The 13,143-nt window shown below is 41.6% G+C and overlaps 1 protein-coding gene across 2 annotated transcripts; it reads left to right on the plus strand.

Annotated features, from left to right (window-relative positions):
* Window positions 1–17: 17 nt before the first annotated feature.
* LOC144213444 (uncharacterized) lies at window positions 18–12,123 on the plus strand. 2 transcript variants are annotated; one of them, XM_077741911.1, is made up of 3 exons: window positions 18–1,202; window positions 4,626–4,991; window positions 9,675–12,123. In XM_077741911.1, the coding sequence occupies exons 2-3, from the start codon at window positions 4,670–4,672 to the stop codon at window positions 11,183–11,185; spliced, it is 1,833 nt and encodes a 610-aa protein (XP_077598037.1). In that variant the 5' UTR covers window positions 18–1,202; window positions 4,626–4,669; the 3' UTR covers window positions 11,186–12,123. The 2 variants fall into 2 exon arrangements, with proteins under 2 accessions (XP_077598037.1, XP_077598036.1); XM_077741910.1 differs by lacking the exon at window positions 18–1,202 and adding an exon at window positions 1,232–2,650.
* Window positions 12,124–13,143: the final 1,020 nt, after the last annotated feature.

The following is a 13,143-nucleotide window of genomic DNA, read 5'->3' on the forward strand; positions in this document are numbered from 1 at the left end:
TAGTTTAAAGACATAAACTGTATCAAAGTGTCGTGGACCTGTTGGAAGGACTTTTACGTAATTATGGCTCGTTCTAAGAGGTTTTCCCCCGTGTGGAATCATTTTGATCGAGGGACGCGAAACAAACTAATTGTACTGTTATTTCATAGTATTTAACAGTTAACAAAAATGTGGACATACGTTTTTTAAATATCAATTCCGTTTTTTTCCCTGCAAATATTTTATAACTACTGCAGGGGTCACTATTGGGTGATCCTTTTGTCTACCCTGCAGGAGGTGGTGAACCCAGGTGACTGGATCCTGATCAGAGTCATAAAAAGGAAATCCTGGCTCTCTCCATGATGGGAAGACCCATTCGTGGCCCAACTCACCAACCTCCACAGCAGCAAAGAACGCTGAAAAGTCAGTCGATTCACCAACCTCAGGTCGAGGTAGTTCGAGACACAGGTGACTCTTACGTAGACTGTAAGTCGGACGGTGTCAAAACCTTTGTCCGTGAAAATTTCATCGGACGTCTACTCACCTGCCACGAGCACCCCTCACTTAACCTTGAGTTCCCATAGACTTTGCACCTCTACACAGAAGCCGCAGTGAAAGCTGTTCCCACCCACATCAAATTGACTACACTGCCAGTGTCTACAGCAGTGGTCTCAAACCGGTCCTCAAAGGGCCGCAGTGGGTGCAGGTTTTCATTCCAACTCAACAAGGATACCTTTTGCAAGTGCAATCAGTTAATTAGAGCCAGGTGCTACTTATTTTAAAGACACCTGATTGGTTAAAATGTCGGCACTGGATCGGTTGGAACAAAAACCAGGACCCACTGCGGCCCTATGTGGAACCGGTTTGAGACCACTGGACTACAGTGTAGTCACTACACTGTCAGTGACAACCTGGGCGTGTCTGAACGCCCCCCCACAGAGACTCCAGTTGGAAAGCAAGATGGTGACATACTCCCATCACAGAGGAGAGTGAAGTGGTATGAAACGAACAATCCGGAGAACTACTATGAAGATGTGTGGTATAATTTCATGGTGTTCCAGAAGAAACTGATTGTTGTGAATGAAAGTTGTTGTGTGTAGCTGTATACCCATTTCCACAGGTATCCTGACATCCTGAATTCACTGGGTCTAGGCGTCACACTTAAATCTGCAGTGATGCAGGCGGACTAAGAGGCATTCCTTTGAAGGGGAGTGAACATAACAGTAAGAGATAAAAGATCAAAATCAGTGCAATTCAAACCACGTGATTCAATCTGGAGCAGTGATGTTCCTGGTGACCATAAAGTGTGGTCAGCCGTAGGTTCATCACTGTGGTCATGGTTTGCATTGAATTTGCAACCCCCATTCTTGAGATTATGCTATTTTGAATTTTTGTTTGAAAGCCATGATTAAAAACACAATCCAGCACACGCTAGTATCTTACAGTGACATAGAGTATCACCGCATCGCAAACCATATTGGAGATTCTCGCATTCTTTCGAAGTGTGACGAGTCCCATGATGTTGAGTCTTCTGTATAAATGTACTTGTTTGATTTAAAAATTGGGTTCGCTCATCAGGAGGGATGCAGAGGATTTTTCTCGAATGACGCAGAATACCTCGGTTTGTCCTCTGCCTTGACAAGTGATTTTGTTATTTTCCATACCCTGTTAAGTTACTTAATTAAATGTGTATTGTAAAACCTGGAGGGGAGGGATACAGATTGATGTTAATGAAAATTCTTTCAAAGTTACTTCAGGGGGGGAATGTGAAATATGAATTGTATTATTATATTTAATATTGCACCTTTCTGCCACCTTATGAATTTAAAGTTACTAGAATAGAATTTTATCTACACCTATTGGTTAAAACGTACACTACACCTTTTGTTTTGGCCACCTCCTTTATTGTTCATGTATTAACGCCTAAAGTTTGTCTCCGCCTACCTCTATTAAATAGTTTTCCCGAGTGATGGGGGCATTGAATCTGCGGAAGACTTCCAGATGAACGTGAGGAGAAGCGTTTAGGGATTCCCCCTCGGATAACCTCCATCGGCCGGGAGTCAAAAACTACTACGTTGCCTGATGCTTCCTTCCTCTGTCTGAAGATTAATGTTGAGGGCCCAGCCTTAACGTATTCATTTCCCCGATGCTAGCTAAGCTAAAGCAAGGCGCAAAGCTTTATATACGTCTTGAAGATAGAGATGTTATGCTCGAGCCTTCTGATTCGAGCAAAAGGGGCAGAGGCGTGTCGAAACAGTGCGAGCGAAATTAGCAATTAAATCCTCCGGGACGTGCAAGTGTTACATATTCACTTTTGACCTGACTCACACCGATCATGTATCTTGTTTGTATTATAACTCAAATAATGTATCTCTCGTTCATTGAGAGGAAATGACGTTGTTCTGCGCATGCGCAGTAGCGATTGGTCGCAATCCGACAGCAGCCCCAATAGAGGGGTGCTTTTCTTTCCTCGGTTTTCAGAAGATCCACGTTTAAAGTACTTCTTTAACCGTTGAAATGTGGCGGAAATTTGAATGTATGCCGAGGACCCATCGTTTGGGAGGATGTTGGAATTTTGCGGCTGGATTAGCTTAGCCTAAGTTAGCCGCTAAAAAGGAGAAGAAACATCAACACATCGCCTAATAAACAATCATTAAACCCCAAATGTCAGGTAAGTTGACGTTTAACCGACTTGTCGTGAAAATATATTACAATGTCTACAAATACTGGGCTGGTGTAAGAACTTTAAATTTTACTCCGGTTTTCTCCACGTTCCAAAAACATGCACGGTAGACTTGATTGGACACTCAAAATTGCCCCATGCTGGGTAGTGTGAGTGTGCATGGCTGTCCATCTCCTCTTGCCCTGCGATCGGCTGGCCGCGATTCCGGGGTCTCTCCCGCCTTTGGCCCGTAGTCAACTGGGATAGGCTCCAACACCCCCGCGACCATAATGAGGTTCAGAAAATGAGATGAGAGAACGTTAAATTTCCTCGTTTTGAATTGTCCTGCAGATGATGCTATGTTTGTGTCTGCGCTGCAACAAACAGCCAGGCTGGTGTCTTCTAACACATTTTATTTTTTCGAGTGGACAGAAGAAGGTTCATTCTTGATCCCAAGAAAAGTGACTGATTCAAACAAAATCATGCAAACTAAAAAAAAAAAAAAAAAAAAAAGGAAAATGAAAACAACTAAATCGGACCGGGCTAGGCTCTTTCAAAAAACCTCGTCTACATTTTTTAAACATGTCTCCAGTGCCCTTCCCCTTTCTATTCAGTCTCTGCCAATCCACAACTGGGATTTTTGCAAGTATGTGTTATCATAAGCAATGCCTGTAGCAAGGCTTCCGAAAAAGGAGAACAGTTGGGAACAAAAGGTGTGATCTTCCCTTGCCGATGTCAAAATGCAGGTACCAAGCTACCATTCCTTCCTTTGCCTCCCTTGTCCCCCAAAAAACTTACATCTCATGGTATACACAACCAAATCATTTTCAATGATTAAAAACAAATTATTATTTCAAATATTTCATTTCTGCAGTTGGGTTTTCCTGGCATTGGCTGGGGAGATGTTTCTCTATTGGATTCTTTTTTCTCTATCTAGTTTCTGCAAGTAATAAAAATAAATTGTAAATAATATTACAAGTTGGAGCAGTTTGCTCTACTGTGAATAATAGACAAAATAATTCTAAATACATTTTTAACTAAAAAATGAATTGCTCTTTAACTCGTGCATAGCCAATTGTCGCTGCCAACCTGCACAACTCCAATGGATTAAACGTTTGGCACCATCAATGGCAGTTCATGAGTTAAATGACTATTTGATGTGTTTTGCAATACTAATGCTATGTATTTGTTAATAAACTATAAACAATATTTTTTTTCTTTTTGCGCATTAAATTATTTGAGTAATATTGGTCAGCATACATTCTGAAAAAAGAAAAAAAAGAAAATGTTGTCGCTCCCCATACTAAAGCTAACAAATGCTATGCTAATGCTACAAGTTACATTTAGATCAGTGGTGTTGAACGTACGGCCTCGTAGGCAGTCCGATTTGGCCCGTGGTATTGTTCTGACTGAAAGGCAGTTTGAAACTTATTCATACAGAATCAAATGCTTTTATTTTTTTGGCACGGGTGTCGGGAAAACTGAATTTTGTGAGTTGTGTGAGACTGCACTTTGCTCAATTCTCTGTCCGAGATCACATTCTTTATTTTGCTCCTGCAGTGAAAATGGCGGTGTCTAAGGTGGCCAAAGAGTAAACAAGAAATCCTTAAAATGCCCCAAACCTAATAGAAAGTAGCCTGAAAACGCCCCCCCCCCCCCCCCCAATCGTCAAACAAACAAGAAGCATCCCACAAAGTCCCTCAAAACCAATAGGAAATATTCTAAAACTTATAGGAAGTGACCTGTAAGTACCCTACAAATGGCAAGGAGGTGATGCAGAATGAATTCTTTGTTTGACCCTCACAACAAAAGATGTCCGATTCACTTAAAAGTAAATGTGATGGCGAGCAGTTTGAATGACCTCACAGATAAGAAGATAAAAATGATTACAAAATGGTCCTGGAGAAATATTACAAACGTGGTGATTCATTTTGGGTTCACACGATTACAAATACAGAAATAAAATGTTGTCCATGTGTTTCAGATGCCAGTCAAGTGCATTGTCCTGAGAGCCAGGAATCTGCTCCAATGGTAGAAGAAGAAAATGAAGAAATAGTACGGATAATAGAGGAACAACAGGAGTATTTTATTACAGTTGGGAAACTCCATATTGAGGAGCAGCAGCGTATCCTCATAAAGGTTGAGGAAGTCCCTCTATGTATTAAAGAGGAGGGGGTAGATGTCCCCATGTGCACTGTTGAGCCTTTGAGGAAGGAAGATGAAGGTCCAAGTGAGGCTAATAGTGGGGCAGAGCCTCTCAGTTGCAGCAGCTCAACAGAAAGTTTCCAGGCAGAGAACCTCATGCCTCCACCACCAGTTAGCCGCGACACCTTATCACACTTCCAATTCCGTGAGTATCAAGTCAATAACATTGGGAGGAGCCTTGGGGTGTAAAATTTCAAGAATACTATTTAAAATATTTCAATATTATAATGTACTACCTACGTCGTTATGAATGCCCATGGAAAAATAAAGACTTAGGCCAGCATATGGGAGTTGCTTTGACGTCCTGGGGAGGATGTCGAGGCGAGGTATGAAGAATTAGGACCCAATCGCAGGGAAGCAGGCGAGGATGAGAGAAATAGTGCATGTAACCAAAACTTTAATAACTTAGGCCAGATGTTACAAAATAACAAAGACTTAGGAAACGAAACACGAAACCAAACCGGACTAGAGAAAACTCGGGGAATCGAGGAATGAGGCAACGTGGATACATGGCTAGGTAATTTAGGCAGCCGATGCGACAATGACATTATAATCAGTGGGGTTTAAGTGGACACAAATGGGACTAATTTTGAACCACGCGCAGCTGCGCGAGCAAAACGACAAGGCAGGAGGGACAAACAAAAGTAGGGAAAAGGCAAAGGGAAAAACAATAACAGACTGCTCCTAACACTTGCACGGTTAAACAGCGGTACCCTGCATGATTACCATATTTTCCCACCGAAAGGATGCACCACCTGAAAAGGCGCCATCAACAGAGGCAAGTTCTGTATTTTGCCCATAGATAAAGCGCTTCGGCCCAAAGGACGCTAGCATGACACTATGCCATCGTATATCATAATAGCGGATGTTATGTTACCGTATGTTATGCAAGCGTATGTTCTGCAAGCGTATGTTCTGCAAGCGTATGTTCTGCAAGCGTATGTTCTGCAAGCGTATGTTCTGCAAGCGTATGTTCTGCAAGGGTATGTTCTGCAAGGGTATGTTCTGCAAGGGTATGTTCTGCAAGGGTATGTTCTGCAAGGGTATGTTCTGCAAGGGTATGTTCTGCAAGGGTATGTTCTGCAAGGGTATGTTCTGCAAGGGTATGTTCTGCAAGGGTATGTTCTGCAAGGGTATGTTCTGCAAGGGTATGTTCTGCAAGGGTATGTTCTGCAAGGGTATGTTCTGCAAGCGTATGTTCTGCAAGCGTATGTTCTGCAAGCGTATGTTCTGCAAGCGTATGTTCTGCAAGCGTATGTTCTGCAAGCGTATGTTCTGCAAGCGTATGTTCTGCAAGCGTATGTTCTGCAAGCGTATGTTCTGCAAGCGTATGTTCTGCAAGCGTATGTTCTGCAAGCGTATGTTCTGCAAGCGTATGTTCTGCAAGCGTATGTTCTGCAAGCGTATGTTCTGCAAGCGTATGTTCTGCAAGCGTATGTTCTGCAAGCGTATGTTCTGCAAGCGTATGTTCTGCAAGCGTATGTTCTGCAAGCGTATGTTCTGCAAGCGTATGTTCTGCAAGCGTATGTTCTGCAAGCGTATGTTCTGCAAGCGTATGTTCTGCAAGCGTATGTTCTGCAAGGGTATGTTCTGCAAGGGTATGTTCTGCAAGGGTATGTTCTGCAAGGGTATGTTCTGCAAGCGTATGTTCTGCAAGCGTATGTTCTGCAAGCGTATGTTCTGCAAGCGTATGTTCTGCAAGCGTATGTTCTGCAAGCGTATGTTCTGCAAGCGTATGTTCTGCAAGCGTATGTTCTGCAAGCGTATGTTCTGCAAGCGTATGTTCTGCAAGCGTATGTTCTGCAAGCGTATGTTCTGCAAGCGTATGTTCTGCAAGCGTATGTTCTGCAAGCGTATGTTCTGCAAGCGTATGTTCTGCAAGCGTATGTTATCCTAGATGTTGGGGCTACTGGCCAACACTTACATAAACTCGAACACAGGAACACACATTGAGGCAGATAGAATGAAAGTTAAAGGCGCGTCTGCAGAGGCGAAAACTCAAGTTTGCTTAGAGGTACTTGAGAAAAATTCCTCTACGTCCCTCTTAATGAGCGAACACAATTTTCAAGTCAAGACAAGTACATTTACCCAGACAACTCGACATCCGTGGATTCATCACACTTTGGAGGAGTGCTAGAATCTCCGGCAAGGTTTGTCATGCTGTGAATGAAACTGTATGTCACTGTAAGCTACCAGCGTGTGCTGAATAGTTTTTTGAATCATAGCTTTCATACAATGGATTAAACTCATTGAAAAGATACAGAATAGAAGTAAAACCACAAGAAAGGGAGTTGCAAATTTAATCAGAAAAGTGAACCATGATCCGAATGTTGACCACGACCACAGCGATACACCTACGGCTGAGTGATCCTGGGCCATGGTGTTGGTTAAGGCTTTAATCTCACCTATGGCACGAGTTATGTTACCTTCGTCACCAGTTTCATCTGGGATGAAGGTGCAAGAGTGTTCTCCAACTATGGCACACACACCTCCATCCTTGGCTGTTATCAAATCTAGGACCATACGGTCTTGCAACTCCATTTCTCTAAGGGCTCTTAATTCATCTGCTATACCTTGTAGGGCCTTGACAGTTTAGTTAATGAACACTCGTGTAAAAATCCAATGTCCAAGTTGGGACAGTAGTGACAGTATGACTTTCGGGGTGGGGGTGGGGGTGGACCACAATTTATGGTCACCAGGAACATCACTGCCCCAGATTGAATGACGTGGTTTGAATTGCACTGATTTTGATCTTTTATCTCTTACTGTAATGTTCACTTCCCTTCAAATGAATGCATCTTAGACCATCTGCATCACTGCGGATTTAAGTGATGCCTAAACCCAGTGAATTCAGGATGTTGGGACACCTGTGGAAATGGGTATATGGCTACACACATAACAACTTTCATTCACAACAATCAGTTTTTCTTCTGGGACACCATGAAATTATACCATGTATTTTCTTCAAAGTGGTTCTTTGGATTGTTCTTTTCATACCACATCACTTTCCTCTGTTACAGCAACGTAGCATTGTCTCGTTTTTCGACTCAAATCTCTGGGGGCGGGGCATTCAGCCACACCCAAGCTGCCACTGATGGAAAAGTCAATGTGATGAAGGTGGCAACAGCTTTCATTTTGGCTTCTGTGTGAGGGTGCAAAGACAATGAGAGGTCAAGGTTAGGTAAGGGGTGCTCGTGGCAGGTGAGAAGACGTCAGATGAATTTTTCACGGACAAGAGTTTTGGCACCGTCCGACTTGCAGTCTACTCAGAGTCACCGATGTCTCTAACTACTTTGACTTGAGATTGGTGAATCCACGTCGACTGTGGAGTATAGAATGTATTATAGTCACTAGGATAGAATTTTGCAGAGCCTAGTGGAAAAGTTCCATCATGACACCTTTTAGTTAAGGGGGTGTCATCTATCACGACACTCCCATTTCTTTGTCTACTTCTTCCCGCCTTAAGTTTGTACCTAGGTCACATGACCCTTTGTTAATAAAACCAGCTCAACTGTTGGAGGTAGTGTGGGATTCGAACTGGTCATGCTGGGGGATGGACTCATTTCCCAGAGCTGGCTATTCTGACACCTCCTTCAGCTGAAGTCTTTGAAAATCTCATCAAGCCGACTCTGCGTGTGCTACCTCTGACCTGAAGTTATTGAATGTATATGGTTCTAAACCTGACATTAACCTCTCAGCAATCCTTACTGCGGTGGGGGTGGTGAGTCGAACTACGAATGGGCCTTCCCAACATGGCGGTGACCAGGATTTCCTTTTTATGACTCGAATCAGAATCTGGTCACCAGGCTTCACCACCTCCTGGAGGGGAGACAGGGGATAACGGCAGCTTACATGTTTTTTGGACAATTTTCTCCAAACATTTTAACATCCATTCTGTGAGTAGATCTGCCTCACCCTTAGTCTCTTGTCATAGTTCACCTTACCGTAGAGGAAGTTGGAATGGTCTTCCATGAACTATCTCAAAAGGTGCTAATCCCAAGCTAGTTGGTACTGTCTTCATACGTTTTGACCAGTGTTAGTATTGGGGCTACTGGCCAACACTTGAATAAACTCGAACACAGGAACACACACTGAGGCAGATGGAATTAAAGTTGAAGGCCGCGTCTGCAGAGGCGGGGGAGTGGACCATCCTGAGGCCCGAGAGTGTGACTACTCTCCAAGCTCCTCTACGCTATCTCCCCCCGAAAAGCTGCTTCAACGGTGGTTTTATTAGAGATAAGACAAGTCATAAAAATGGGAGGCATTAATACAAATGAAGGAGGTGGAGTGCAAAAGGTGTAGTGCACATTTGAACCAATAGGTGTAAGTTAAATTCTATTCTAGTAACTTTTAATACATCATAGTGAAAAGGGTGCAAGACTAAATATAAGAATACAAATATATTTCACACTCTCTCTCTACATCTCGCTGTCTCTCTCTCTCTCCGTTCCTCCTTGCTTCATCGTGAGGTGCGAGGTAACTTGAGATAAGGCTCTTGCCTGTGCATTTCAGGACCCCCCCTTAATTTAAGTAAAATCTAAAACATGTTTCCATTGAAAAGGCTCCAAAAAAGATTTGACTAATTTTAAGGAGCTACATCACCAGTGAAGAAACTTTATGACCAATAGTGCCATACTTTGAAAAATGTACCGATGAACAGTTATAACCTCATGTTGCTGTTGACGAGAATACCACATCAGTAAGTACTGCATTGTGACGAAATGAATGTTTGGTGCCCTCTTCTGTTATGTTTCATTTCTGTGAACAAGAAATTCAGTCAGTATTATAATTTTAAAAGGGTTAATCATTTATCTTTGTGTCTTTGCAGGTTTCAGAAAAAATGTTGGTGCTGATGGGCAGGAGTCTCTTGACCATGAAGAGGAAGTTGAGCTCCCCCAAATCAAAGAGGAGGAGCCAGAGTTCTCTCAACAACAAATTAGAGGCGAGCAACTTCCAAACAAAACGGAGGAAGATCAGTTCACCTGGTCACTAGGTGAGTCCGTGAATAGTGATTATCTGGGCGTGGCCAGTGGAGGGGCAAAGCCTGCAAACACTTCAGCATGGCCCCAAATCAAAGAGGAGCCAGAGTTCTCTCAACAGTGCAAAAGAGAAGAGCAACCTTCAATCAAAAACAAGGAATGTGTCAAATGGTCAACTGGTAAGCCTTTCAAGAGTGAAGATGATCTGGACGTGGCCAACAGAGGGGCAGAGTCACTGAGCGGCAGCTCAACAGAAGGATGGCGAGCAGAAGATGTAATTGCTCCTTTATCAGATGGCAACAACTTGCTTTTTGACAATGATGTTGAAGATGTTAAGAAAAAACCCAGTGGCGACAAACTCTACAAATCCTTTCAGTGTGGGAAAACTTTTGGGAAAAAGTCTTCTTTGAAAACACATATGAGGAGCCACACAGGGGAGAAACCCTTACCATGTACAGTTTGTGGTAAAACATTTACACAGAAGGGACACTTAATTAGCCATGTGAGAACACATACTGGTGAAAAACCATTTACGTGCTCAGTTTGTGGTAAAATATTTACAGAGAAGGGAAGCTTAAAAATACACACAAGAACCCACACTGGTGTAAAAACACTTTCGTGTTCAGTTTGTGGTAAAGCATTCAAAGGGAAGGCGTATTTAATTCGTCATGCAAGAACTCACACTGGTGAAAAACCATTTTCATGTTCAGTTTGTGGTAAAACATTTACACAGAAGGGACACTTAAATTTTCACTCAAGAACCCACACCGGTGAAAAACCATTTTCATGTTTAGTTTGTGGTAAAACATTTACACGGAAAGGACACCTAATTAGTCATGCAAGAACCCACACTGGTGAAAAACCATTTTCATGTTCAGTGTGCGGTATAGCCTTTCCTCAAAAGCAACACTTAAAAACACACACAAGAACCCACACTGGCGAAAAACCATTTTCGTGTTCAGTTTGTGGTCTAACATTCACACAGAAGGGAAGCTTAAAAAGGCACACAAGAACACACACGGGTGAAAAACCATTTTCGTGCTCAGTTTGTGGTAAAAGATTTAGTGAAAAGGGAAGCTTAAAAGTTCACACAAGAACCCATACTGGTGAAAAACCATTTTTGTGTTCAGTTTGTGGTAAAGAATTCACAGGGAAGGGATATTTAATTCGTCATGCAAAAACACACACTGGTGAAAAGCCATTTTTGTGTTCAGTGTGTGGTAAAACATTTACAGATAGGAGAACATTAAAAACCCACATAAGAATCCACAGTGGTGAAAAAACATTTTTGTGTTCAGTTTTATGTAAAACATTTACTAGCAAGGGACACTTAAATAGTCATGCAAGAACACACAGGTGAAAAAACATTTTTGTGCTCAGTTTTTGGTAAAACATTGACAAATAAGGAACATTTAAAAAGACAAGAACCCACACTGGAGAACAATGTTTTCCTGCTCAGTCTGTGGCCACAGATTCGCTACAGCCCAATTAAACAGCTATACAATTCAAAAACCCTTTCCCGGCACAGTTAGTGTTCCAACCTTTTCACAGAAGGTAACCTAACCGCCCACAATGGCAAAAATCCCTTACTTTGTTCAATTTGTGGTTCAACACATTGGTTAAAAATACTTAATAATTCATAATATGAAGTTTGTTGCCAAGGATTTATTCATAAAACTTAAAAGACGCGTGTGTGTGTTATCTATTAATTGTTAGAAATGGCGAGAATCCCTCGTCATTTTTGAATCATGTTTACAAAATTAGTCGGTTGTGAATTTATCTCGGTTTGAAAAAGAGAAACAAGTCAAATGTTGTTTTATCTTATCCGTTAAATCTTCAGAATGTTCTATTAGCTTTGTAAACTACATTCATTTCCCTTTTTTAACTATAAGAACAACTCTGGGTTCATTTTTGAGTAGTTCTTTTCGCTTTTTATATTTATCTAAACTGATTTGATTTGTATGTAAATAGACCTGGCAGTCGGTATATGAACTCAAATGTGAATGGTATTTATTTTTATTTTATTTTAATGTTGAACAAACAATAGTCAATATTCTTGTGTAATTATTAGTAAGAAAAAAAATATTGATGGCTTGAAACCTATCGTTGTGATTGTCCACTGCTTTCCCCTTTGGCTGCCTCCCTCCGTGTCACCCACCTGATTTCTATGTCTCGTTAACCCATGTCTAACTGCGTCCTGCGGCTTTTCGTTCATTTAAATTTTTTTGTACATTTTTTATTTTGGGCTCCGGTTTTCAGTTTGCTCTTTCTGTTTTTAATTAAAACTCTTTATGTATACCTTAATGATTGTTTGACTTTCCACGACAATGCACTCGTAACAGAACAAACAAATTTAAATTAACTTGGATTAATATATACAGACACATTCAAACATACATTTAATTTAACTTTACACAAAACTGACTTCAAATTTTGTTTTAATTTTTTTTATCTTCGTTCTCTGGGTGAGCTGTTTGCCACGCCTCCACCCTCACGTTCACGGTCGATGGGCTGTTTGCTGTTGTATTCCCTTCAAAATATTCTGAAAATGATGCACACACAATAGGATAACGGACGACCACTTGCCAACGATAAGTATTCTTGAATGAGCGGGAGCTAACAGGCTAAGGAAGGAAAAACAGGAAATGCAACAGCTCAGCTTACCCACATATTGATTGTGGGTAATGAAATTTTATTTTGAGAAAGGGTGCCATTGGCTATCGGTGTTGTGTGCACGAGTATACAGTGTTCCCTCGGTTATCGCGGTTATTGGGGACCGGGACCACCCGCGATAAGTGAATTTCAGCAAAGTAGGGATTCCCCTTCAAAAATGCCTAATTTGAATTTAATTCCAATTTTTTTAATTTTTTTTTTACATTTTATTTACCCCCTGTATACAGTACATCATATAGAATATGGGTAGAGAGAGTGGAATTCAAGTAATGACAAAAAAACTGCAAAATATGTTGTTTCAATGTAATATTTGTATTTTATTTTTGTTCAAAAAAAATCCGCGAAGCTCTGAGTCCGCGGTAGCTGAACCGCGAAGTAGCGAGGGACCACTGTACTTCAATACCCAGAAAGCCCATTTGCCCACACATTTGCGTTGTGCGTTTTCTGGTCCATGTGTAGAAGAAACTCGTGATGAAACCGTTCAGTGCTCATAGATATCTGTTATACATGAAAGAAATGCGGCAAAAAAGGTATCTATCATACAACTTATCACTTCCACACCACAACCAGATGTCAGCTCGGGATAAGGGGTGTGGTACTGGAAAAGACATATTCAATACACACCAGTCAGACGAAATGCTTCCC

The sequence above is a fragment of the Stigmatopora nigra genome, chromosome 20 (assembly GCF_051989575.1).
Source record: "Stigmatopora nigra isolate UIUO_SnigA chromosome 20, RoL_Snig_1.1, whole genome shotgun sequence".
NCBI classification, from domain to species: domain Eukaryota; kingdom Metazoa; phylum Chordata; class Actinopteri; order Syngnathiformes; family Syngnathidae; genus Stigmatopora; species Stigmatopora nigra.